The sequence below is a fragment of the Colobus angolensis genome, unplaced genomic scaffold (assembly GCF_000951035.1).
Source record: "Colobus angolensis palliatus isolate OR3802 unplaced genomic scaffold, Cang.pa_1.0 Scaffold72, whole genome shotgun sequence".
Taxonomy (NCBI): Eukaryota; Metazoa; Chordata; class Mammalia; order Primates; family Cercopithecidae; genus Colobus; species Colobus angolensis.
In genome coordinates, this window is record NW_012120932.1 from 2,914,103 (window position 1) to 2,941,955 (window position 27,853).

The 27,853-nt window shown below is 42.9% G+C and overlaps 1 protein-coding gene across 2 annotated transcripts in view; it reads left to right on the forward strand.

Moving 5' to 3' along the window:
* The window catches only part of PTPDC1 (protein tyrosine phosphatase domain containing 1), an 85,306-nt gene that overhangs the window by 25,932 nt on the left and 31,521 nt on the right, over window positions 1–27,853 (forward strand). For both annotated transcript variants that reach the window (XM_011927474.1, XM_011927475.1), the window contains exon 2: window positions 19,890–19,977. In XM_011927474.1, coding sequence (XP_011782864.1) covers window positions 19,896–19,977 — 82 coding nt within the window. In that variant the 5' untranslated portion in view covers window positions 19,890–19,895. The remainder of the gene's footprint in view (window positions 1–19,889; window positions 19,978–27,853) is intronic.

The following is a 27,853-nucleotide window of genomic DNA, read 5'->3' on the forward strand; positions in this document are numbered from 1 at the left end:
ATTAGTCTTGCTAGCAGTCTGTCAATTTTGTGATTTCAAGCTTTAAACTGATCTGGTATTCCTCGTGGGACTCCAATTGCGTCTAAATAGACATGAGAGTTGAAAGACCCATAAGGGGCTTCTCTCGCTTTATGATGTCTTATTATTTTTTTTTCCTTCTGGTTGATGAAATGCCAGGGTGAAAGGGATAGCCAATCGGACTAAAGCACAAGTGCCACTCCAGTTATTCAGCAGAGTGCCCAGTAAAGGTCCACCACAATACTACCACACATCCACTTGGGGATGAACAAGGGCTGACTGATAAGCTCTTGAAAATTCTTAAGCTCACTGCATCCTTTCAGGTCTCCAAGGACTGCTAAGTTTCCTCCCTGTCGTGAGAGACACGAAGTGAACTTAGTGTTGGGAGACAGAATCTGGATGGCCCTCGGGGGCTGAACCGCGGGGTGCCGGACTTTGGGATATAGCAGAGAGAGAGTTTGGCATGACTTACTATTCCAGGCTGTAGAATCCTGGAAAAGAGCTACCGTGCAGCCTATGCCTGGTCGACTGGAGGACCACCTTAGGGGAAGAGGGAAAATCTGGGCCTCTGGCCTGCCATGTGCACAAGCATAACAATTGCTTTTGTTTAACGTGCAGATGGAATATTTGATCCATTTTAACTAGGCATTTGCATCCTGGTATCCTGTCTTAATTGCTAAAGTTTGTTTTAAGTCTTTAACTTCTATGATCCTCTAGTAAAATGAATGTATGGTTTTAGGGAAATTACAAACACTGGTTGGGGCAGTCCATCCTTGCTCTTTAGTAGTCCATGGAATGTTGGACCAGTGAAAGCTCTATATCGGGGGAGGGGGGCAACACTCCTGGTTGGCACTGGGGTCTTTATCGAAATCTCCCCGGATTAAATGGTCCTAGTTTACTAATGCCTCGTCTGAGGAGACTCAGGAGGGACAGAAGTACTTTTCTGAAGTAGAAAGCTGTCTTTGACTTGGCAAGTCCTCACAGGATATAACAAGGCAAGCTTTAAATGCAACAGTTTGAGGTGAAATTGACTTGGTTATATTAATAACTAGATGGTCAGCAATAGAACGAGGAAAGAAGAAAGAGTAATAGAATAGATTAAAAGAGTTAAATTTTTCCTAGCTTTAGTTTGGTAGGGTTTTCCCCTGGAACTGTGGCCCACGACTCTGGAGGGGGTGGCGCTTTCTTGACTCGGGTGTGATGAGTCCATTCTCTTTTGCTGTACGAACAGCAGTCTTTGGTGGTTAGCAGCACAAGGTAGGATCCTTCCCAGGCTGGCTTGAGTTTTTCTTCTTTCCACCTTTCGATGAGAACGTGATCTTCAGACTGGTGCTGGTTGACTGGAAATTCTAGGGGTGGTACTTAGACTTTTAGATTTTTTGTTTGTTTGTTTTATGTTGTTATTGTTGTTTTTGTGAGAAAGGAAAGTGGAAGATAAACCAAGTATATAATTTTTAAGAAATTGACCTTTTGTTTTAAATGTGGGGACCTTGGCAGTGAACTTTATAGTCCTTAAGTGCCTTTTTACTGAGAAATTTCCTTTAGCACCTATTTTTATTAGTTTTTAAACCAAAGAAAGCCAAATACCATTTTACATTTAACAATGCTTCTCGTATGATTTTTATACCAGATAAGCTAAATGTTATCTTTATATTAGTGTGTTATTAATGTTAAACCTTATTTTAATAAAACCTTGTAGACATATTTATTTAATTTTTAATGTTTGATCATAAGGTACGATTTTATAGACTCTTTCTAACCTTCTATAATTTTTGCTAAAGAGCAGGTTGGTGCTTTAAGAAAAACCTGTTATGCTTTTACTTTAATATCCAGTTCACAGAAAAACTGGATGATACTTCTTTAACTTTAGCTAATACATTGACACACAGAATGTTCTTTACAATTTACATTTTAAAACTTGCTTAAACCTTCAAAACAATTATTTTTTTAACTTTTTAATGGAGGTAAAAATGTACATTCTTATGCCTCCTTATAATCCTTTTACCAAAGGTATATTTTGCTTTTCTTATACACCTTGCACATAAACTGTTTTTTTTTTTTTTAGTAGTTTTACATTCAGGAGGCCTAGTTGCATTTAAATTATACAACCTTTTTGCATAAATTCTTTTTTTAACACACTTTTTTTATAACCTTTTTTTTTCTTTCACAGCTTTTACAGGCAATTTTTCCACATGCCTTAACTTTCTGACTTATTACAAACATTTGCTTTCTTTAAACAACCAGTTAATTTATTTCAGGACAAGAATTTACCATATAACACTCTTTTTGTATATATTCCACCCCCCCCTTTTTTTTTTTGCCCTTTTCTTTCGAAGATAATAACCATTCTTTTCCAAAGCGAACCTTTTTTTATGTCTGTGAACTAGACTGTCTAAGGCCACAAGAATAGAAGTTACTATAATACATGTTACACTGTTAACTTTTAGCAAACTTTAGTTTTGTTGAAAACCTTGTAAGTTTGGGATTTTAATTAATCTTTGCTGTTAATAAGACCTTGTTTTGTCCAAATTAGAATTGGTATGATGGCTTTTAAAGGAACAGGGTACACTTTTTTTTTTCTTAACTACTTGTATATTTCTCTTTCTTTCTTTCTCTCTTTGACGTTGTCTCTCTCTCTTTGACTTTCCTTTTGCCTTTGCCCCTTCCTCTCTCTCTCTGCCTCTGTCTTTCCTTGCCTCTGCCAGCCGCTTATGCTCCTATTCTTTCAACCACTGTGTGTTGGGGGCAGGGGGTCTAGAACCAGCTGTAACCAAGTGTCTATGTACAGGAACTGGTCTGGGTTCCCTGGCTCACATGTTACCTTGTGCTATACCTTTGAAACAAGGGACCTGTCCAGGCTTCCTTCTAATGGCCAACCTACCTCTAAATGCTGGCCAGTCTATCTTACACAAAGTTTTAAGTTTTCCTGGTGTCATAGTACTCCACAGTCTCCCTGAAATCCTTGTTTTGAAATTTTTCAACATAGTTCCTGTGGGGTGGGCTTACTTTTGTGCCTCACCCATGTTTCCTCTAGACAAAACACCACACTAACACCACACGCACACCACAAAACAAAGAACGGGTAAAAAGGGGACACACACACTTTTGTAGTTTACACCAAACCAAAATCAAAACCAAAATCAGAGTATCCAGAAATCCAAGCTAAATCAAAACCAAAACCAAAGTCTCAAGCAATCCAAGTCAAGTCAAAACCAAACCCAAAGTGCCGGTACAGGCACCCCGTGGGAGATCAGGCCACGCTTCACTCAAATGGAGTAGGCAAGTTCCCAAGACCAATCCTGTCAAGCAATTCAAACCAAGTCAAAACCAAAACCAAAGTGCCGATAAAGGCACACCATGGGTGCTCAGGCCACGCTTCCACTCAAATGGAATAGGCAAGTTCCCAAGACCAATCCTGTCAAGCAATTCAAACCAAGTCAAAACCAAAACCAAAGTGCCGATAAAGGCACACCATGGGTGATCAGGCCATGCTTCCACTCAAATAGAGTGGGCAAGTTCCAAAGACTAGTCTCACCAAGTTTTAAATGTCCAGACTCCAAGTGCCCATTCCTTCCCAGTGTTCAGCCACTGCATTGATCCTCCATGGGGGCCTGCCACACACTGCTTTGGCGAGACGTCCCACTAGGACAAATGCTTACCCAGGAGCGCTCTCAGGATCCGCGTCGCTGGGGCTGGTCGGAGTCCCCGCAGGGATATTCCACAGGGCAGGCTTAAGCCACCTAAGGAGCCGCCTCGACCATCCACTATTCACCTTGCTTCCCGGTCAGGGAACCAAGAAATGTAGCAGGACGAGCCACAGACAAAACTCCTCAGAAACCGAGTTAAAGAAGGAAGGGGTTTATTCAGCCGGGGGCATCAGCAAGACTTCTGTCTCAGGAGCAGAGCTCCTCAAGTGAGCAATTCCTGTCCCATTTAAGGGCTCACAACTCTAAGGGGGTGCATGTGAGAGGGTCGTGATCGATTGAGCAAGCAGGGGGTACGTGACTGGGGGCTGCAGGCACCGATAATCAGATCAGAACAAAGCAAGATAGGGATTCTCACAGTGCATTTCTATACAATGCCTGTAATCTATAGATAACAGAACCAGTTAGGTCAGGGGTCGATCTTTAACTACCAGGCCCAGGGTGCGGCGCTGGGCTGTCTGCCTGTGGATTTCATTTCTGCCTGTTAGTTTTTACTTCTTCTTTCTTTGGAGGCAGAAATTGGGCATAAGACAATATGAGGGGTGGTCTCCTCCCTCAGGAGTACTAGTGGTAGTCAGTAATGTGTGGTGAGGATTAGATGAACTAAGATTATATAAAGCACTTGGAACAGTACCTGGCATGGCGTAAGCTTATGTGATTTAGTTATTATATTATTAATGAGCATAAAATATTTATATGGCTTTTATAGGTTCCCTCATGTAGTTGGGCTTCCACTCCTATTTTTTGCCACATAAGCTTAAGTTTTTCAACCTCAAATTCTTCTGCTACGATTGCTGTCTAGAATCGAATCACATTGACAATATTTATTTAAGTGTGGTCAGAAGGCCTCCTACATCAGAATGACCTGGGGTGTGAATTGATTAAAATACAGATTATTACACTTCTCCAGATCTGCGTTTCCACAAGCACCCTGGGTAATCTTGGTGCATTCCAGAGTTACAGAGCTAGTGCTGTGAAAGTCTGGGAAGGATTATACCACTTCTGACTTCCCAGGCACTGCTTAATGTATTTCCCTACAAATTTGTCCAAAAAATACACATGTAGATTTTGGCAGAGCACCATGTGTCTGAGAAATAGAAAGGAAAGTAGTGACCTAAGAATTCTTCAGTCCATCTCAGAACCTAGTCTCTTGTGAAATGACTTCTATGAAGTAGAACATTCTTTGTGTTCTACTTTCCTTAACAGTGTGAGTAATAGTCCGTTCCTGCACTTACGTTTTAAGTATTCGGTACTAATTAGTGAGTGTGTGGCTAATTCTAAACAGCTGAGTCATTTGGGCGCTTTCAGGAATAAAAGGAAACTGTAGGACTGAGTGAGAAAAATATCTGTCATTGACAACAGGAAACAGAAATAAATAATATGTGATTTTGCAGTGAAATAACAGGGTTATTATTCAAACCCTTCTCTCCTGATTCTACAGCCAGGCATGTGATATAAGTTCAGTTGTGAGTGAAAATAATGTTTTTTAAGTCACAGGAGCTTGGCCATTACCGACATTTTGTTTCTTTTTTGTTTTTGAGGCTAGAGTGCAGAGATGCGATCACAGCTCACCGAGGTTGCAGCCTCGCCTCAACTTCCTGGGTTCAGGTGATCCTCCCACCTCAGCCTCCCAAGTAGCCAGGACTACAGACATGTGCTACCTTACCTGGCTAATTTTTTGTTTTTAATTTTTTTGTAGAGACAGGGTTTTGCAGTCTTCCCCAGGCTGGTTTTAAACTCCTGGGCTCAACTGGTCTGCCCATCTCAGCTTCCCAAAGTGCTGGGATTACAGGTATGAACCACTGCACGTAGCCCATTACTAACTATTAACAGGACTGTTGGACAGGTATTAATAGAATCCTTTACAAATTCTTGTAAAGATAGGAGAGACATGAAGTGAGTACAGACTAAGAAGGGAAAAAGCAAAAAGATATTGTGGATACTGGTTTGCAAATTAAGATAACAAATATTTATTGAATACTTAAAAACCAGGTGTTGTGGTAGGAACACACACACACACCCCTTTCTTCATCCTCACAACAACCAAAAAGAGTAAATATTATAGTCCTCATTTTATAGAAGAAATTGAAGCTCAGAATGGTTCATATAACTGACAGTGAACAGAATCAAGACCTAAACACAGAACTTCTGATTCTAAAATATGGTTTAACATACTTGACATATAATTTTTGATCAGCAATTATATACAGTTGGACTATAAATGAATGTTTTTATGCATAGGTAATGCATATTGGACACTATTTCACAGTTCCCCTGAATTTGTTATTTGAAGATGGCCAGAGGGGATTTTCACTTCCAACCAAGATGAAATAAGAGAAATTAGATATTTATTAATACCCTTCTGCCTAAAACAATGAGAAAACTGGACAACATATATAAAAAATGTCTTTTGGATTTTGCAAAGAAAGCAGCTGAGGACCTGGATCTCTGAGAGAAAAGAAGGAAGCACAGGGAGTTTACCATTGCACCAGCTGTCTCCCTGGGGGCAGTTTCCAAGGCTTCAGTACAGACCAAGACAGAGCTTTCCCAGAGGTGTGCAGAGAGCAGAGTTCAGTGTGGCCAAGGTGGCTAGAATTTACAAGAGTCAGGTCCTGGAGACATGAGAGCAGCACAGGAAGGTGCAGAGGGCCCTCAAGGCTTTGCTGACCCAAGGTGTTTGGTTGAGTACCGATCTGCACAAACTCCCCTTTGGAGTAGGAATCCAAAGATCTTGGAAGAACAATATCTTCAAAAAGCAAGTAGGTAGTATGATTATGATAGTATGAAAGATTGTAGAGCTGTGGTGAAGATATATATTACTTTAGTCAGTAAGAAAGAAAACTATTGGGCCAGACGTGGTAGCTCATGCCTATAATCCCAACACTTTGGGAGGCTGAGGCGGGCAGATGACTTGAAGTCAGGAGTTTGCGACCAGCCTGGCCAACATGTGAAATCCCATCTTTACTGAGAAAAAAAAAAAAAAATACAAAAATTAGCTGGGTGTAGTGTCAGGCACCTGTAATCCCAGCCACTCGGAGGGCTGAGGCAGGAGAATTGCTTGAACCTGGAGGTGGAAGTTGCAGTGAGCCAAGATTGTGCCACTGTACTCCAGCCTGGGGGACAGAGCAAGACTCCATCTCAAAAAACAAACAAGCTTTTAAAAACCCGGGACATTTTGGGTGGCCAAGGCTGATAAATCACCTGAGGTCAGGAGTTTGAGACCAGCCTGGCCAACATGGCAAAGCCCCATCTCTACAAAAAAAAAAAAAAAAAAAAAATTAGCTGGTCGTGGTGTCACATTCCTGTAGTCCCAGCTACTCAGGAGGCTGAGGTAGGAGAATCACTTGAACCCAGGAGGTAGAAGTTGCAGTGAGCCAAGACTGTGCTATTGCACTCCAGCCTGGTCAATAGAATGAGACTCTTGTTTACTCTAATAGAATAAACAAACAAAAACCACAGGAAAATCTATATAAGAAACATACTGTCCAAATTTACAACAAAACCAAATATGTTTTTATTTTAAGCAACTGATGGAGTGAAAGAAAAGATAATCCATTTGACATTTATGCTTGCAATGTCTTACTTTAAGCATCACATCATTTGGTGATACAAGATGGTTAAAAAAACAAAAGTATGTGTGCAGAGATTATATGTGTATATGTATTATATAGGATAGTGTGTCCGGAATTGGTGGGCTCTTGGTCTCGCTGACTTCAAGAATGAAGATGCGGACCCTCGTGGTGAGTGTTACAGTTTTTAACGATGGTGTGTCCAGAGTTTGTTCCTTCTGATGTTCAGATGTGTCCGGAGTTTCTTCCTTCTGGTGGGTTTGTGGTCTCGCTGGCTTCAGGAGTGAAGCTGCAGACCTTCGCGGTGAGTGTTACAGCTCATAAAGGCAGCGCGGACCCAAAGAGTGAGCAGCAGTAAGATTTATTTCAAAGAGTGAAAGAACAAAGCTTCTACAGCATGGAAGGGGACCCGAGTAGGTTGCCACTGCTGGCTGGAGCAGCCTGCTTTTATTCCGTTATCTGACCCCACCCACATCCTGCTGATTGATCCATTTTACGGAGAGCGGATTGGTCCATTTTGCAGAGAGCTGATTGGTCCGTTTTGACAAGAGTGCTGATTGGTGCGTTTATAGTCCCTGAGCTAGACACAAGAGTGCTGATTGGCGCATTTACAATCCTTTAGCTAGACACAAAAGTTCTGCAAGTCCCCAGTAGATTAACTAGACACAGAGCACTGATTGGTGCATTTACAAACCTTGAGCTAGGCACAGGGTGCTGATTGGTGCATTCACAATCCTTGAGCTAGACACAAAGTGCTGATTGGTGCATTTACAATTCTCTAGCTAGACATAAAAGTTCCCCAAGTCCCTACCAGATTAGCTAGATACAGAGTGCTGATTGGTGCATCCACAAACCCCGAGCTAGACACAGAGTGCTGATTGGTGCATATACAATCCTCCAGCTAGACATAAAAGTTCTCCAAGTCCCCACCCGACTCAGGAGCCCAGCTGGCTTCCCCTAGTAGATGCCATGCTGGGACCATGGGCAGAGCTGCCCATCAGTCCTGCGCCACGCACCAGCACTCCTCAGCCCTTGGGCAGTGGATGAGACTGGGTGCTGGGGAGCAGGGGGTGGTGCCCATCAGGGAGGCTCGGCATGGGAGCCCACCACAGGGGGGCTCGGGCATGGCGGGCTGCAGGTCCTGAGCCCTGCCCCACAGGTAGGTAGCTGAGGCCCAGCGAGAATTCGAGCACGGCGTAGGTGGGCTGACAGTGCTGGGGCACCCAGCACACACCCTCCAGAGCTGCTGACCTGGGTGCTAAGCCCCTCACTGCCCGGGGCCCGCAGTGCTGGCAGGCTGCTCCGAGTGCAGGGCCTACTGAGCCTGCGCCCACCCGGAACTCACGCTGGTCCACGAGCACAGCGTGCAGCCCCAGTTCCCACCCGCACCTCTCCCTCTACACCTCCCTGCAAGCAGAGGGAGCCAGCTTTGGCCTCAGCCAGCCCAGAGAGGGGCTCCCACAGTGCAGGGGTGGGCTGAAGGACTCCCCAAGCATGGTCAGAGCAGACGCCGAGACCGAGGAGGCACTGAGAGTGAGCGAGGGCCACGAGCACGTTGTCACCTTCAATCCTCCCTCTAAACAGGACACCCCAACTGCTGTTGGGAATTTGGCCGATGACCGCTCTAGCTACTTCCTGCTGGATAGGGGAGCTGAAGGGACCCTGCAGTTGTAGTGACCTCCAGAGGGGAGCTCTCTAAGCCAGTGAAAGTGCCAGCAGGTAGGGCCAGGGGTCCTCGGTAGAAGTTGTTAGTTGAACTCATTTGGGGTTCCATTTGTAAGATCATCTGTAGCTTGATGGCCTCAATTCTAGAGGAAACAAATTTGACAAGAAGGTTAAAAATACAGGGCCCAAAGGCGAGTAACAGCAAGATGGCTGCCACGGGACCTAGAATGGGGAGAAGCCATGTTGCCCAACTCCAGAGGTTGGTATAAGAGTTTGAAAGGTGTCGTCTGATTTCAGAAGCCTTTTCCTGTAAATGCCAGGCAGCATCTTGTACTATCCCTGACTGGTTAGTGTAAAAACAACACTCTTCCACTAAGAAGGTACAGAGTCCTCCTTTCTCAGCAGTGAGGAGGTCTAGGCCTTAGTGGTCTTGGAGAGTCACTGCTGCCAAAGAGTCTATTTGGAATTGTAGAGCAAGGATAGATTCTGTTATTTCTTGCAAACTGTCTGAGAAATCCTTTGAGAGCGTGTGGTAGTAGGACAGTGAAGTAGATAAACTGGCTATTCTGGTTCCTGTGGCAGTAGCAATTCCTAACCCTGTAAGTAGGGATATTAGTTGTATGGTTCTGTGCTGATGGACCTGAGCTTTGAGGGGTACTGATAAGGTGTGATTTACTGGGGCAATGTTAATGTTGGGACTTAGAAAGACTAAGGTGCAGGTGTCTGTCCAATTAGTGGGGAGGCAGATGTAGGTCAGCATTCCACATAAGAAGAATATACCTTGGCTGGGAAGACAGAAATTTACCCTGGCTTTTAAAGGAATAGGGTACACTGTTTTCTCTTTACCACTTCCATCTCTCTTTCTTTCTCTTCAGCTTCTCCTTTGTTTCTCTCTTTCTCGACTCCCTCTTTGTCTCTTCCTCTTTCCTTCTTTGACTTTGTCTCTCTGTCTCTTCCTCTCTCTCTTTTCCTTTCTGCTCTGCTGCCTCTGCTAGCAGCTTATGCTGCTGTTCTCCCCTCTCCTTCCAATTTTGTTGGTTTTGGCAGTGTAAGACTGCCACCTCCTTGTGTGCTATAACTCCATAATTTCCCTGTGGTATTCAATGGGGTTTCCCCCAGAGATTAGGAACTCCCCTTTTTCCATATTGCAGCATTGCCATGTAGGATCAGACAAGCATACCTGTTATCTGTTTACACTTTACTCTTCTTCCCTTTTCCCAGTTCTAAGGCTTGGGTAAGTGCCACTAGTTCTGCTAACTGGGTACTGGTCCCTGGGGAAAGAGGCTTACTTTCAAGTACAGTTACATCACTAACTATGGCATAACTTGCCCTTCGTATCCCATTCTCCACAAATGAACTTCCATCGGTATATAGGTTAAGGTCAGGATTAGCTAAGGGGACTTCTAAGAGATCTTCTTGGGTGCCATAAGTCTGGACTATAATTTGTTGGCAGTCATGCTCGATTGGTTCCCCATCCTCTGGGAGAAAAGTGGCAGGGTTGAGGGCCACGCATGTGCGTGTTTGAAGCACTGGTCCCTCAAGGAGTAGTGCCTGGTATCTAAGTAGGTGGTTGTCTGATAGCCATAAACTTCCTTTGGCACCTGGTGTGCCATTTACATCATGAATAGTCCAGACAGTGAGGTCCTTTCCTTGTATTATCTTGACAGCTTCTGACACTAAGATGGCCATCACCTCAACTACCTGTAAACAGTGAGACCAGCCTTTGGCTACTACATCAGTTTCCTTAGGTATGCCACTGGTTGTGGGGTTGTCCCATGAGTCTGAGTAAGGACTCCAAGAGCTATCCCTGCTCTCTGTAATGTATAAAGAGAAGTTTTGTCCTGTTGGAAGGATTAAAGTTGGAGTTTTTACTAGGACCTCCTTTAAGGTTTTGAAGGCTATTTCTGCCTCTGGTTTCCATTTTACTGGATGAGTATAGAGTGGCCTGGCTATCTTGCTGTATCCGAGGATCCACAGTTAGCAAAAGGAACACCCGCAACTGTTTTAATGTCTTAGGGTGAGGATCAGCCAGTATAGGCTGTATTCGTTCCTTGCTGAGGGTGCTGGTCCCTCTGGCTAAGATTAGGCCTAGATATTTAACCTGCTGTAGGCAAAGCTGGGCCTTCGACCTAGACACCTTGTACCCTTGATTAGCTAGAAAGTTCAAGAGATCTAGAGTAGCCTGCTGGCACGAGGCTTCTGAACTGGTAGCCAAAAGTAAATCATCCACACACTGAAGTACCAGAGTGCCTGGGCTTGAGAAGTGGCCTAGATCTTGGGTCAGTGCCTGAACAAACAGATGAGGGCTGTCCCTAAACCCTTGGGGCAAGACTGTGTATGTAAGTTGGGACGTGTGGTCTGTGGGATCCTCAAAGGCAAAGAGAAACTAGGAGTCAGAGTGCAGGGGAATACAGAAGGCACCCTTGAGTTCCAGAACCATGAACCATTCTGCTTCCTCTGGTATATGAGAGAGCAGGGTATAGGGGTTGGGTACAACCGGATATAGAGGAATTACTGCCTCAGTGATGAGTCCAAGATCCCGCACTAGTCTCCACTGACTGTTCAGTTCCCACACTCCTAGAATTGGGGTGTTGCAGGGACTGTTGCATTTCCTTACTAAGCCTTGAGCTTTTAAATGTTCAACAATATCCTGAAATCCCCTATGAGCTTCAGGTCTCAAGGGACATCGCCTTTGTTAAGGAAAAGTGGTGGGATCCCCTAACCTGATTTGGATCAGGCGAGCATCCCTTGCCCCTCCAAACTGTCCCTCCAATGCCCAGACTCTAGGGTTAATTCCCCTCTCAAGTAGGGGACAACAAATGGTAACTTGTTCCGCATATTCATGTAGATAGTAACTCCAGCGTTGGCTAATATATTCCTCCCTAATAGAGGTGTGGAGATCCATACTGGGGACGGCTCGCTGACCAGTAGAGAATTTGTCCCTTTCTTCGGCTGTCATTCTATCATTTACTTGACTAAGATACCAAGTATCTCCAGACTCTCAGGCTGCAGCTAAAGCCACATTATTTTCATTAAAGGCCAGGGTTTGATGTAACAGTAGCATGACATCTCTCCAAGCAAAGTCGAAGGTTTGCCCTAGACCCTGTAGGACATCCATGTACCTACCAGGGTCGTCTGAAAACTTTCCCAGGTCTGCCTTGATCTGCTTTAAGTCAGAGAGGGAGAAGGGAACATATACCCGGGTTGGGCCAAATTCCCCTCCCCCTACAGTTTGAAGGGGACATAACCGATAGCCTGGGGGTTTTTGTGGTCCTTTGGAGATTTATTTGCTTACTTCCTTCTAGGCAGGGAAGATTAGACGAGGAGTATCATTAATAGGAAGGGGAGCTATAGGGAGGCTAGGATATGGGGTAAGCTAAGAGGTCCTCCTGTGAAATATGAATTGTAAGCTTTGCATAGTTGTGTATTCTCCCTCAATGAAAAGAAGGCTTGGTCATAAGGTATTTCACTCCATTTGCCTTCCTTCTTACAGAAAAGGTCAAGCTGCAGGATAGTACTGTAATTTGTACTTCCCTCAGGTGGCCATTCTTCCCCATCAGAGAGAGAATATTGGGGCCAAGCCATAGTGCAGGAAAAAATGAGCCACCTCTTTTTTCAGGGTTTGTGAGTCAAATTCGTCCCAATGGCTTAGGATGCATTTCAAGGGTGATCCTGTTGATGCCTGAGTGTTTCCCTTCTGAAAGACAAAACCGCCCACAGTTTTGGTTTGTGTTGTTTCTCCGCCTGCCCAAGAACCCACAATGGTCCCTAGACCCTGCTGATAGGAATAGTTGCGCTCACTGATGCAGCAGCAGAAACACTAGTTCTCCTCCCAGACCCCAAGGAGGATCAAGGAAGGTCAGATTTAGTGGCCCTTACTGACGCATTCTCAAAAACCCGCACGCTTGCCTGTCCTCCTAGACCACAAGGAGGACTGGGAAAAATCTGATTTAGTGGCCCTTACCAATGCATTTTCGAAAACCTGTTAGAGTCCTAAGCATTCTCCTGTTAGTATTGGGACTTTACCCCTGTCCTATAAAGATGTTATGCCCCAAAAATGAAGTGGAGGACCATACCCTGAGGGAGGGAAGGGATCTCCAGAGTTGGAAGAGTGATGCCTTTTGTCCCCACTTATATGAATAGGTAGGATACAATATCTGAGACTCCCCAGATCCTAGCTTCAGAAATAGCTTTAGTTAGGCCTGTTTGTCTGAGGAGGTATCCTAAAATTCCAGATAATCCCCCCTACAACAGGGCTTTGGGCAAAAATTGTCTTTCTGATTGGTGAGCCCGGGTGCCTAAAGAAGGTAACAGTCTTGGAGTTTATACTAGAAGTCATTCTTATTGGAGAAATTAGAAAAGCACCAGAGACAGGGAGTGATTTTTAAAAGCAGGACTAGCCTCAGAGAAGAGAGGTGAGAGAAACTTTGGCAGGCATTAAGGCCCAGGGGGCAAGAGTCAGGATAGATAGGATAGATGGGCAAGTCTCGCTTGGATGACATGCCTTTGAGAGCTCTGCTCATGGCCACAGGGTCAACCAACTTGTTGTCGGGACCCCGGAGCTCAATGGCTTTCCTCTCTGTCAACCTTCGGCTCAGCCCAGAGGTGCAGGAAAAGTGGAAGCTGGTTCCAGGCAAACCAGTGCTCCCAACTCCAAAGACTCGGGGGTTGTTAGAGAGCCCTTTCCCAGAAAGCTTGACACCTGTGTCTTTACCAGCGGCCATGCTAGTCACTTTTAACTGGCCAACAGGTGCCTGGTATTTAGTCCCTGAATTCTAAGGAAAAATAGGACAGAATAGCAAACAAAAGGGGTCCGATGGTACTCACTGCTTGGTGATAGGTGATAGTCTCACCGCTTGGCGATAGGCAGTGGTTCCTTCATCGTCGCCAAAATGTGTCCAGAATTGATGGGTTCTTGGTCTCTCTGACTTCAAGAATGAAGCTGCGGACACTTGCGGTGAATGTTACAGTTCTTAAAGACGGTGTGTCCAGAGTTTGTTCCTTCTGATGTTCAGATGTGTCCGGAGTTTCTTCCTTCCAGTGGGTTCATGGTCTCGCTGGCTTCAGGAGTAAAGCTGCAGACCTTCACAGTGAGTGTTACAGCTCATAAAGACAGCGCGGACTCAAAGAGTGAGCAGCAACAAGATTTATTGTGAAGAGCAAAAGAACAAAGCTTCCACAGTGTGGAAGGGGACCCGAGCGGGTTGCCACTGCTGGCTCAGGCAGCCTGCGTTTATTCCCTTATCTGACCCCACCCACATCCTGCCGATTGGTTCATTTTACAGGGAGCTGATTGGTCTATTTTACAGAGAACTGATTGGTCCATTTTACAGAGAGCTGATTGGTTCATTTTGACAGAGTGCTGATTGGTGCGTTTACATCCCTGAGCTAGACACAGAGTGCTGATTGGTGTATTTACAGTCATTAGCTAGACACAGAAGTTCTCCAAGTCCCAACTGGATTAGCTAGACACAGAGCACTGATTGGTGCATTTATGAACCTTGAGCTAGGCACAGGGTGCTGATTGGTGCATTCACAATCCTTGAGCTAGACACAAAGTGCTGATTGGTGCATTTACAATTCTCCAGCTAGACATAAAAGTTCCCCAAGTCCCCACCAGATTAGCTAGATACAGAGTGCTGATTGGTGCATCCACAAACCCCGAGCTAGACACAGAGTGCTGATTGGTGCATATACAATCCTCCAGCTAGACATAAAAGTTCTCCAAGTCCCCACCCGACTCAGGAGCCCAGCTGGCTTCGCCTAGTTGATGCCACGTTGGGACCGCGGGCAGAGCTGCCCGTCAGTCCTGCACCACGTGCCAGCACTCCTCAGCCCTTGGGCAGTGGATGGGACCAGGCGCTGGGGAGCAGAGGGCGGCACCTGTCCTGGAGGCTCAGGCCGCGCGGGAGCCCACCAGTCGGGGCTTGGACATGGCAGGCTGCGGGTCCTGAGCCCTGCCCCGCAGGGAGGTGGCTGAGGCCCGGTGAGAATTCGAGCACAGCCTGGCCGGCAGTGCTGGGGGATCTGGTGCTCCCTCTGCAGCTGCTGGCCTGGGTGCTAAGCCCCTCACTGCCTGTGCTGGTGGCGCCGGTGGGCCACTCTGAGTACGGGTCCTGTGGAGCCCGCACCCACCTGGAACTCACGCTGGCCTGCGAGCACAGTGCACAGCCCCAGTTCCTTCCCGCGCCTCTCCCTCTACACCTCCCTGCAAGCAGAGGGAGCCAACTGTGGCCTCGGCAAGCCCAGAGAGGGGCTCCCACAGTGCAGTGGTGGGCTGAAGGGCTCCTCAAGCATGGCCAGAGCAGATGCTGAGGCCGAGGAGGTGCTGAGAGCGAGTGAGGGCCACCAGCATGTTGTCACCTCTCAATAGTGATAACAATTGTATTTTGTCTCACGTTTAGAATAAGTCTACAGACGAAGCTTGAGAAAATTATAGATTAACTGAAATTTAAAAGTTAAAAATCTTTATATAAAAATGGTATGGTTGGTAGAACTTGAAAGTGGAGGGGAAAAGCAAGTGGACAGTAGTGTAAGTTAATTAATTTACATAGAAAGAATCAAGATACTGTTTAAAATTGATAGAATAAGAGACGGTTAAAGGATATTCACCTTTAAAATTTACAAAGATAATCAGAATTTTAAATTACAGAAATAATCAGAAGACAAATATTTTGATGTATTATATAGGAGAAGGTTTGGCATGATGGAAGGTAGGGTAAATGAGCCAGTTTCCTCATCTTTAAATCAGGAATTCAGTAGTATGGTTTAAAGATGGTAGCCTAAGAACCAGAGGTCTTGGCTCACGGTTCTGCAGGTGCACAGGAAGCATGGCAGCATTGGCTTCTGGGGAGGCCTCAGGGAACTTTTACTCATGGCAGAAGGCAAAGCAAGAGCAGGCCTCTTACATGACAGAAGCAGGAGGAAGGCAGAGGGAAGTGCTACACACTTTTGAACAACTGAATCCAATGAGAATTCACTATACAGTACCAAAGGGGGATCATGCTAAACCATTCATGAGAACTCTGCCCCCACCCATGATCCAGTCACCTCCCAGCAGGCCTACCCTTCAACATTGGGGATTACAGTTCCACATGAGAGTTCAGTGGGGACACAGATCCAAACCATACAGTTCCACCTCTGGCCCCTCCAGATCTCATGTCCTTCTCACATTGTAAAATACACTTATGCCTTTCCAACAGTACCCCAAAGTCTTTACTCATTCCAGCACTAACTCAAAAGTCCAAAGTCTCACCAGAGACAAGGCTAGTACCTTCCACCTATGAGCCTGTAAAATCAAAAACAGATTAGTTACTTCTAAGATACAATGGGGATATAGGCATTAGGTAAATACTCCCATTCCAAAAAAGAGAAATCAGCCAAAAGAAAGGGGCTACAAGCTCCATGCAAGTCTGAGATCTAGCAGGGCAGTCATTCAACCTTAAAGCTCCAAAATACTCCTTGGGCACACTGATGCGCAGGGTGGGTTCCCAAGGCCTTGGGCAGCTCAGCTCATGTAGCTTTGCAGGGTTCATCTCCTAAGGCTGCTCTCATGGGCTGGCATTGAGTGCCTATGGCTTTTCCAGACACAGGGTGCAAGCTGCTGGTGACACTGTCATTCCAGGATCTGGAGAACAGTGGCCCTTTTCTCACAGCTGCACTAGGCAGTGCCCCAATGGGGACTCTGTGTTGGGGGTCCGACCCCACATTTCCCCTGTGTGCTGCCCTGATAAAGGTTCTCCATGAGGGCTCTGCTCCTGCAGCAGGCTTCTGCCTGGACATTCAGGTTTTTCCATATATCCTCTGAAATCCAGGTGGGAGTTCCCAAGCTTCAACTCTTGCATTCTGTGCACCTGCAGGCTAAACACCACATAGGAGACACCAAGGTTTATGGCCTGCACCCTCTTAAGCAGTATCCTGAACTGTACTTGGGCCAATTTTAGCTACAGCTGGAGCTGCTGGGGTGCAGGGAGCAGTGTCCTGGGGCTGCACAGGGCAGCAGGGCCCTGGGCATAGCACACAAAACCATCCTTTCCTCCTAGGCCTCTGAGCCTGTATTGGGAGGGGCTACCTGGAAGTTCTCTGAAATGCTTTCAAGGCATTTTTCCCATTGTCTTGGATATCAGCACTTGCCTTCCTTTTCGGTGTGCAAATTTCTCCAGCCTGCTTGAATTGCTGTCCTGTAAATGGACTTTTCTTTTCTACCACATGGCCAGGCTGCAAATTTTCCAAACTTCTATGCTCTGCTTCCCTTTTAAATATAAGTTCTAGTTTCAGGTCATATCTTTGCTCATGCATATGAGCATAGGCTTTTAGAAGCAGCCAGGTGACTTCTTGAACATTTTGCTTCCACTAGATACCCTAAATTCTCTGTCAAGTTCAGAGTTCCACAGATACCTAGGGCAGGGGCACAATCCAGCCAAGCTCTTTGCCAAACAAAAGTGACCTTTGCTCCAGTTCCCGGTAAGTTCCTCATTTCCATCTGAGACCTCCTCAGCCTGGCCTTCACTCTCCATATCACTATCAGCATTTTAGTTACAACCATTCAACAAGTCTCTAGGAAGTTCCAAATTTTCCCTCATCTTCCAGTCTTCTGAGCCGTTCCCACTCTTCCAACCTCTGCCCATTAGCCAGTTCCAAAGCTGCCTCCATATTTTCAAGTATCTTTATTATTCCATTCTCACATTGCTATAAGGCAATACATGAAACTGGGTAATTTCTAAAGAAAAGAGGTCTGATTGTCTCATGTTTCTGCAGGCTGTACAGGAAGCATGGCAGCATGTGCTTTTGGGGAGGCTTCATGGTGGAAGGCAAAGAGGGAGTAGGAGCAGGAGGAAGGGTGGAGGGGGGGTTGCTACACACTTTTAAACAACCAGATCTCATGAGAACTCTACCACAAGACAACATCAAGGAGATGATGCTAAATCATTCATGAAGGATCCACCCCCATGACCCAGTCATCTCCCACAGACTCTACCTCCAACATTGGTGAACACAATTCGACCTGAGATTTGGGTGGGGACAGATCCAAACCATATTAGACATGTTTTCAATAGGCTTTAGGATACAAAGATAAATAACATATGAATAGTCTCAAGGAACTCAGTCAAGTATGGTCCATTTCAGTTTTTCTGGCTTTTCCATTCTCTAGATACATAAAGGTAAACCAGTCATACCTCCTGCTCGTGACCCCATGGTCTACAGGGGATACTGTCAGGTATACATGTTTCATTACATTACAGCTGAAGAGCAAAGAGTGAGGACAGGGAAAGCTTCACAAAAAAGTAAAGAGTGGTCCAAGTTTGTCACCAACATGCTCTGTGACTTTCCCTGCTGGATCATGTGGGACAAGGCAGGACCTTCTCTGGGACATGGTCCATAACATCTTATATACAAAATAACCAGGGCTAGAGTCCCAGCTGCTCCAAAATTCCATGATTCTAATATGGTGATACTTGTTTTTCCCATCAAAATGTTTTAAGAAAATAGTCCCAATTTTAAAATATGGTAAAAAAAAAAAAAGTTTTATCTAAGTCTAATCTTAATGGATATCCTTTCATATTAAGTTTTTGCTAATGAATTTCCTGGAACAACTTGTTCCATTAGTCTGTTTACTTAATGTCTTTATGTAATGTTTATTTGAAATATTATGCACATTATAAACTTTTGCATTAATTAGTATGATACCCAGTGTATGACATTATTATTATTTCAGGAAGCATTCTTTTTAATTTCACTTTAGATCACCCCTATGATTTTAATTCCTGTATTTCTTTTGAAGGGAAACAGCTTTATCAAATAGGATTTTAGATTTTTAATTTTGTACTTCTTGAGCATATAAAGATTGCTTTTAGAAGTAAAATTTTAGTGAACTTGAAATTCTCAAAGAATCACTGAGATTTGAGAAGTGACTTTTTTCTTAGAGGAATGATCCAGTGCACCAAAGGAAAATATTAATTAGGGCTGGATTTAATTACCACTGTAGATTTATTGGTGCAAGAATTTCGACAAGTTTTTATTGACTTTAAATAAAATTCATAGCCATTTAATAAGCTAAAAAAAGTATAATATTTGAACCCCCAATAATAGATATTCAAACCATAAACATGGTTTTGCAAAGAAAATTATTAAAATCATTATTTAGAAAAAACTTTAGAATTGTGTTATTTTCTCTTGTATCATAGTCACCTCCATAAACTTTTCTGGGTTATGTGCTTGCATTTTACGGAAATAGTTTTATCATTTGTAAAATTCCACAACAGAGTTTTGTTTTCATCAATATTTACATTGAGGTACTGTTAGGAACTACAAAGTAGAATTACACTGTTGTTTATCTGGAAGCTCAAAAATGTTGAGATCATCTTTATTAGAATTTCTTTCATCTGCAGCTGTGTACTAGTTGAAAAAACTGATGGAAGCTGAAAGATGGGATTAACTACCACCCTACTACTTAGTGTGTGTTAATCCTACTGACATGACTTCTACCCCTTTAAAATAGGGGATAAGAGCTACTTTGTAGAGCTCTTGTTAGAAAAAAGTGATTTAATATTGGTGTCTGGCACATAGAAAGAACTTAATAAAGATGATAGTTTTTGTTTTTTTGACATCTAAGAAAATTTAATTAACTTTCCTCAATGGAAACTGTATTATTTTAGCAATACAATATGTCTTAGCCATGAAATTTAGCATGTGTAATTAATGTAAAAATTATTGAGGTATTTTACATTGTATTTTTTGTGTTAAATTTTCAGCATCTTGTGTGTATTTTACACTTACAGCACATCTCAACCTGACTAGCCATATTTCAACTATCCGCCACTTGGCCAATGACTTGGCAGCATTGGATAACAAAGATCTAGCCATATTTTGGGTGATTAATAAATGACTATCCCAAGGCAAACTTTCAAAAAATAATTTTTTTTTTTTCCAACAGACTACCATGGCTGCAGGAGTCTTGCCTCAGAATGAACAGCCATACTCTACCTTCATGAATAACAGCAAGTGTGTTGCAAACATGAAAGGTAATATCTCTTTAATACACTTTTTGTCTCTCTGTGCAAGCTAGCGTTTAATAAAAGTAGCTATATGAATGGACAAGAAAGAAAAGTCTCTCGTCTTCATCTTGGCCAAGATGATAAGGCAGTAAGTAATACATGCAACTTGGGATTCTAATATGAAGAAGAGAGCCCTACTTCTCCCAGTGTTTTTTCTCTCATGCTGTTTTGCTTTTTAATGATACCCCAGGCAAGGACAAGTGTCATGACTTGAACTCTTACTACCACATTTGCCCTTTACTCTACCTGACCATCACAAGCTCTGAGCTGGGAGCCTTCCTGCTTCTGCTTTGATATTGCTGGTCTTGCTGCCACCACTGGCAGTTAACCAAGAGAGATGTTAAGTAATTTCTTCTTGGCAGTACCACTTGCAGTATTTTCTAACTGCCCCCTTGGGGCTTTGCCGACATTCACTTTAGTCCTACTGTATAGAGAACTTTGAAGGATTTCTCCCCTAAGTATAGATTTGATGATAGGAAGTAGAGTAAAAGAGTAAGGGTCTAACTAAAGGTATTGAGTTCAACACTTGCTAGAACAAGTCAGTTCTGTTCTGTTCTGTTCTTGTTGGAATCTGACCACTCCACCAGGGGGCGTTCTCTCTCATCAAGAAAATCATTGTTTCCCACTTCTCATCTTTTTCCAAACTCCATATCCTTGTAGATCCTCCTTCATCGTCTTTGCTGTGTTTGGCCCTAGAGGCACTGATACTACTGGTAACTACCATTTGTGGACAGCTTCTAGGTGCCAGACTTAATGTGTTAGTTTCCCTGGTCTTAGAAAGAAGTACTGTCTAAAACAAATGCAAGAATGATGTCTACTGGCTACTTCCCTTCTAGAATAATGGTTCCTTCCCCCTGAGTAACCTCTTCATCCAACAAGTCTGAGTCAGACGAACATTTTTCCCTTTTCTTTCTTCTGTTGTAAATGTTACCTTTTAGTTGGTGTTTCTCAATGGCAATTCTGTTGTCTTTGGGGGTGGAACAACTCTTTGTTGTACTGGAGAACTCTGAGCAAGCATCTCTGACCCCTCCCACTAAATCCAGTAGCATCCCCAGGTTCCAGTGACAATGAAAAAACCCGGCATGTTTCCAAACACCCCCAGGAAGGTCGCACCACCTCTACTGCGATCCACTAGGTATGCTGACTTTTACCTTTCCAAAAAACATCCTTTTTAATAAAAATTTTCCTCTTAGTATAAATGCAGCTAATTTTTAGTTAGGAAAAAATCTAGACAAATAACATTTGCTTTATAGCTAATTTTAGTAAAGCATATCTCATCTATAAAGATAGTTATACTTTATTATGTTTGTGGATGGGGAGTATTTTTTTTAATGTTATATAATGAATCATGGGAAAATGTAATTGGGGGATACATAAAGTATTTATTTTTAAAGGAAAAGAGAAAACTTATCAAAAAGTAGCTGTGGAGTGAGACAGACCTAGAGTTAAATCTTGATTCTACTACTTAAAAAAAAAAAAAAAAATTTGGTCTTTTTGAGGTGGAGTCTCACTCTGTTGCCTAGGCTGGAGGGCAGTGACACTATCTTGGCTCACTGCAGCCTCCGCCTCTCAGGTTCAAGAGATTCTCCTGTCAGCCTCCCGAGTAGCTGGGACCGCAGGTGTGTGCCACCACGCCCAGCTGATTTTTGTATTTTTAGTAGAGATGGGGTTTCACATGTTGGCCAGGCTGGTCTCGAACTCCTGACCTCAAATGACCCACCTGCCTCAGCCTCCCAAAGAGATTACAGGAGTGAGCCACCATGCCCGGCCATTAAAAAAAAAAAACAAAAAAAAAAAACTTTTATTATGGAAAATTTCAAACACCAAAGTATACAGAATAAAATAAAGATACCCATATTTGTATCATCCCCCATGTATGCATCATCCCTCAAATATGTACCATAACCCAGTTTTAACAATCTCAGCCACTCACTTCTCTCTCAGTTCCCTGCATCTGTATTACTTTGAAGCAAACTGAGACATCGCATCATTTTATTTGTTAAATAACCACATCATTGGCCTGGCCCGGTAGCTCACACCTGTAATCTCAGCACTTTGGGTGGCTGAGTTGGGTGGATCATAAGGTCGGGAGTTCGAGACCAGCCTGGCAAATATGGTGAAACCCCATCTCTACTAAAAATACAAAAAAATTAGCCAAATATGGTGGTGTGTGCCTGCAATCCCAGCTACTCAAGAGGCTGAGGCGGGAGAATTGCTTGAACCCAGGAGGTGGAGGTTGCAAGGAGCCAAGATCATGTAGTACCCCTGCACTCTAGCCTTGGTGACAGAGTGAGACTCCATCTCAAAAATAATAATAATAATAACAACAATAAGCCACATCAATACTACCATACCTCAAATAATCAACAGTATTTGCTTGATATCATCAAATATCTAAACAGTGTTCAATTTTCTAATTGTCATATAGATATACCGTAGATATATTTATATATATCATGTGTGTATATAATTTGTTTGAATTGGGATTCAAAAAAAGTCAATACATTGTAATTGGTTGCTATTTAGCTTCAGTCTCTTTGCTTTTTTCTCTCCCAGGCTGGAGTGCAGTGGCATGATCTTGGCTCCCTGTAACCTCTGCCTCCTGAGTTCAAGCGATTCTCTTGTTTCAGCCTCCCGAGTAGCTGGGATTACAGGCATGCACCACCATACCTGGCTAGTTTTTGTTTTCTTAGTAGAGACAGGGTTTAGCCGTGTTGGCCAGGCTGGTCTCAAACTCCTGGCCTCAAGTGATCCACCCACCATAGCCTCTGAAAGTGCTAGGATTACAGGCGTGAGCTACCGTGCCCGGCTTTCAATCTCTTTTAAACTTGGGCTTTTCCCTCTGTCTCTTTTTCCTTACAGTTTATTTGTTGAAGAAAACAGGTTTTTTTGCCTTGTGCGGTTTGCCACAATCTGTATTTTGCTGATTATATTGACATGGTATTTTCTATAAATTGGTAGATGGATGTAGAGTCTAGTCAGATTTTTTTTTAATTGGCAAGACTGTTTCATAGGCAGTGCTATATTCCTGCCTCAGGATGCCCAGGCTGTATGATTGTCTTGCTTTTTGTGATGTTAATTTTTTAATTTTGAAATAATTTCAAACTTACAGTAATCGTACAAGAAAAGCACACAAAAGAACTCCTACATTCTATTCACCCAGAGACCCCCATTCAAGTTTTGTCAGCAGTCCCAATAATATCCTTTAATAGGAAAATGATTCTGGTAATGTTTTTTAAATCCCTTTCAAAGGCCTTAGTCACTCCTTTCTTGACCTTTATGACCTTAACATTTTTTAAGATTACAGACTTTTTTTTTGTAACATGTTCCTCAATTTGGGTTTATCTGCTGTTTCCTCATGATAAGACTGATACTATGCATTTTTGGTAGAAGGATCACAGATAGCACAAGATGTCGTTTTGCCCCATCACTGGTATTGTTTAGTTTGATCACATCAGTAAAGCGGTGTCTGCCAAAGTTTATCCATTATAAGTTATTCTTTCTCCCCTCATAATTAATATTTTAAGGAGAGATGCTTTCAGACTACGTAAATATCCTGTTCCACATCCAACTTTTACCTAACAGCTTTAGCATCTATTACTCTTTCTTGCCTGGATTAATTGTCACTGTGATAGATAACTGGAGATTTTCTTCCCCTGCCCAACGTTCCAATAACTGGAGATTTTCTAATTTCATTATTCCTTCTGTCTTTATTAGTTGGCATTCTAGTGTAAGGAAGAATTTCCTATTCTTACTTGTTCAATTGTTTGTGTATTTAGCGTGGATTTCTGTTTTGCTCAGTGGATTGTGATCCTTTACTATGATTTATTTGGATGCTCCAGTTTCTCCATATTTGGACAGCAAGAACCCCTTCAAGCTGTTTACAATGTCCATTTTACGTGTCCCCACCATTCCTGTATTCCTCACTCTCTGGCACAGCAAGATCTTCCAGCTCATCTTATTCTTTTTTTGCCCTGGCCCAGAAATCAGCCATTTCTTCAAGGAACCTTGGTTCTTTTTAGTAGGGAATGGTACTTAGAAACCAAGATCTGGTATGCTCACTACTACTGGAATATCATGATTCCCAACCCCTTTTAGGGGACAGAGCTAGGAAATACGTGTTCATACACATACATAAGTATCTGTCCATTTTTACAGGTACAGTCGTCCCTCCTTGTACACGGGGGATTGCTTCCAGGACCCGCCCACCCCCGGTATACCAAATCCATGCATACTCAAGTCTCACAGTCTTCTCTGTGGTACCCACCCATGCTAAAGGGTGTTGCATCTTGCATATACCGTATTTTCAGTCCCTTTTGGTTGATAAAAATCTGCATATAAGTGGACCAGCTCAGTTAAAACTTGTATTCAAGAGTCAACTGTATACTTCTGTTGCTGTCTATATATATTGAAAACCACAAGTTCACTTTGGTACTTCCAATTCTTTTTTTTTTTTTTTTAAGATGGAGTCTCGCTGTCACCCAGGCTGGAGTCAGTGGCACAATCTCTGCTCACTGCAACCTCCGCCTCCTATGTTTAAGCAATTCTCCTGCCTCAGCCTCCCAAGTAGCTGGGATTACAGGCACCCGCCACTGTGCCCTACTAATTTTTTTAGTAGAGATAGGGTTTCACCATGTTGGCCAGGCTGGTCTTGAACTCCTGACCTCAAGTGATCTGCCTACTTTGACCTCCCAAAGTGCTGGGATTATAGGCCTGAGCCACCATTCCCGGCCAGTACTTTCAATTCTAATCCAATATTATACTATCTTTATAGCTGTTCCCATTTATAATTATTTAAGAATGAGAAACCTGGCTCTTATTATCCCCATTATGTTTGCTTGTTTACTCGGTCCTCCTTTTCCTAACCAGTCTCTCAACCCTGCCAGGCCATCACCCAACTCAGCTGTATTTTCCATACAGGGCTCATACCCTGCCAGGCCCCACAGCATATGCCATGCACCTTACTAGTTGCCTTCCTTGTGTTGCCCTGACCTCTGCTAGATGACCTTTGCTTAGGCTTTATGTATGGCTCTTTCTCTTTGATTATATGTACATTTTAATTAAAATATTGAGATAATTGTACATTCACATGCAAATATAAGAAATAATACAGAGGGATCGTATTTACCCTTTATCCAATTTCCACCAATAGTAGCAGCTTGAAAAACTATTGTGTAATAATAGTATCACAGCCAGGATATTGACATTGTTGTGGTGAAAATACAGAACAGTTCCATCAACACAGGATCCTTCCTATTTCCTTTATAGTCAAACCCATCTACATTCAAAACTCAGGCCTGTGGCAACCACTATCTGTTCCCCAGTTCTATAATTTTGTCTTTGCAAGAACGTTATGTGTATAAAATCACACAGTATGTAACCTTTTAGGAGTGACGTTTTTCAGTCAGCCTAATTCCTTGGAGTTTCATCCAGGTTGTTGTGTGTACTAAAGTTGATTCCTTTTTATTGTTGAGTAGTATTCCGTGGTATGGATGTACCACAGTGTGTTTATCAGTTCATTCACTGAAGGGTATCTGGATTCTTTCTAGTTTGGGGCTATTATTAATAAAGCTGCTGTAAACATTCACGTACAGATTTTTGTGTGTAGATGGATTTTTTATTACTTTGGGATAAATACCCAAGAATGTACTTTCTAGGTCATATGATAGTTGCATGTTTGACTTTATATGAAACTGCCAAACTGTTTTCCAGAGTAGTAGTACCATTTTACATTCCTACCAGCAATGTATGAGTGATCAAGTTTCTCTACATCCTCACCAGCATTAGGTTTTATCAGTATTTATTTTAGCCATTAGAGCTATATAGTGGCGTCTTTTGTGGTTTTAATTTGCATTTCGTTAATGGCTAATAATGATAACCTCTTTTCATGTGCTTATCTGCCATCTGTATATTCTCTTTTTACATATCCGTGCGTGTCTTTTATCCACTAATTTTTTTTTTTTACTCTTGAGTTTTAAGAGTTCTTTATATCCTCTAGATATTAGATCTTGCTCCGATATGTGGTTTGCAGATACATTCTCCCACTCTGTTAACTTACCTTTCTATCTCTTCATATGATCTTTCTCTGAGAAAAAGTTTTTAATTTTCATGAGGTCCAATTATTCTTTTATGGATTACACTTTTGCTGTCAAGTCTACAGAACTTTTCATCTATCCTAGTGCCCTGAAGCTATGTGAATGTGTTTGTAGATTCATTGTTGGGTTTCACTGATCTAATATATCTGTCCATCCACCAATACTACCCTGTCATGAATACTGTAGTTATGTAATAGGCCTTAGTATTGGGTAGAGTGGTTCTTCCCACTTACCCTCTTTTTCAAGATCATCTTAGATAGGACCTGTGACTTTAAATAAGCTTATTTATGTCAACAAAAAATATTACTGGGATTTTGATAAGAATTAAATTTGTAAATCAATTTGAGGAGATTGCCATCTTTGTTGCGTCTTCTAATTTATAATCACAATATGTTTCTCTGTTTTTTATATCTTTGATTTCTTTCATCAGAATTTTATAATTTTCAGCATATAGACGTATATATTTTTTAATTATTTATTTATTTATTTATTTTGAGACAGAGTCTTGCTCTGTCACCCAGGCTGGAGTGCAGAGGCACAATCTCGGCTCACTGCAAGCTCTGCCTCTCGGGTTCACACCATTCTCCTGCCTCAGCCTCCCAAGTAGCTGGGACTACAGGCACCCGCCACCACACCTGGCTAATTTTTTGTATTATTTAGTAGAGATGGGGTTTCATCGTGTTAGCCAGGACGGTCTCGATCTCCTGACAGCATGATCCACCCACCTCAGCCTCCCAAAGTGCTGGGATTACAGGCATGAGCCACTGTGCCTGGCCAGATTCATACATGTTTTAAGTTTATACTTAAGTATTTCATTTTCTTTGGGGTGATTTTAACTGGTATTGTGGTTTGTTTGTTTGTTTGTTTGTTTGTTTTGAGATGGAGTCTCACTCTGTTGCCTAGGATGGGAGTGCAGTGGCATGAACTCAGCTCACTGTAACCTCTGCCTCCCAGGTTCAAGCAATTCTCCTGCCTCAGCCTCCTGAGTAGCTGGGATTAGAGGCACCTGCCACCACGCCCATCTAATTTTTGTATTTTTAGCAGAGACACGGTTTTGCCATGTTGCCCAGGCTGGTCTCAAACTCCTGACTTCAGGTGATCCGCCTGCCTTGGCCTCCCAAAGTGCTGGGATTAAAATCATGAGCCACCACACCTGGCCTAGGTATTGTGTTTTTAAATGCAGTTTCCACATGTTTTTTGTTTGTGTATAGAAATGCAATTGATCTTGGTGTGTTAATTTTATGCCTTACTCCTTTACTGAACTCACTTTCCATTCTGGGAAGTTTTTGGTGATTCCTTGGGATTTTCTTACATAAACAATCATGTCTACAAATAAGGACAGTTCTGTTTCCTCTTTTCCAATTCATATGCTGTTATTATTTTTTTTCTTGCCTTATCATAGTAGCCTAAACCTTCTACCAAGCGGAAGTCACAAGAGCAGAATCTTTGCCTTCTTCCTGATCGTAGGGCAAAGGCATTCAGTCTTTTACTTTTCAGTATGATGTTAGCAGTAAGTTTTCCATAACAAGTTGAATTAGTTCCCCTCCATTCTTAACTTGCTGAGAGTTTTTATCGTGAGTCGGTGTTGAATTTTTTTTGTCTAATGCTTTTTCTGTGTTAATTGATATGATCATATGATTTTTCTTCTTCAGCCTGTTGGTGTGGTGGATTATATTGATTGATTTTTTAATGTTAAACCAGCTGTACCTGTAATAAATTTCATTTGGTAGTAGTGTATAATTCTTTTT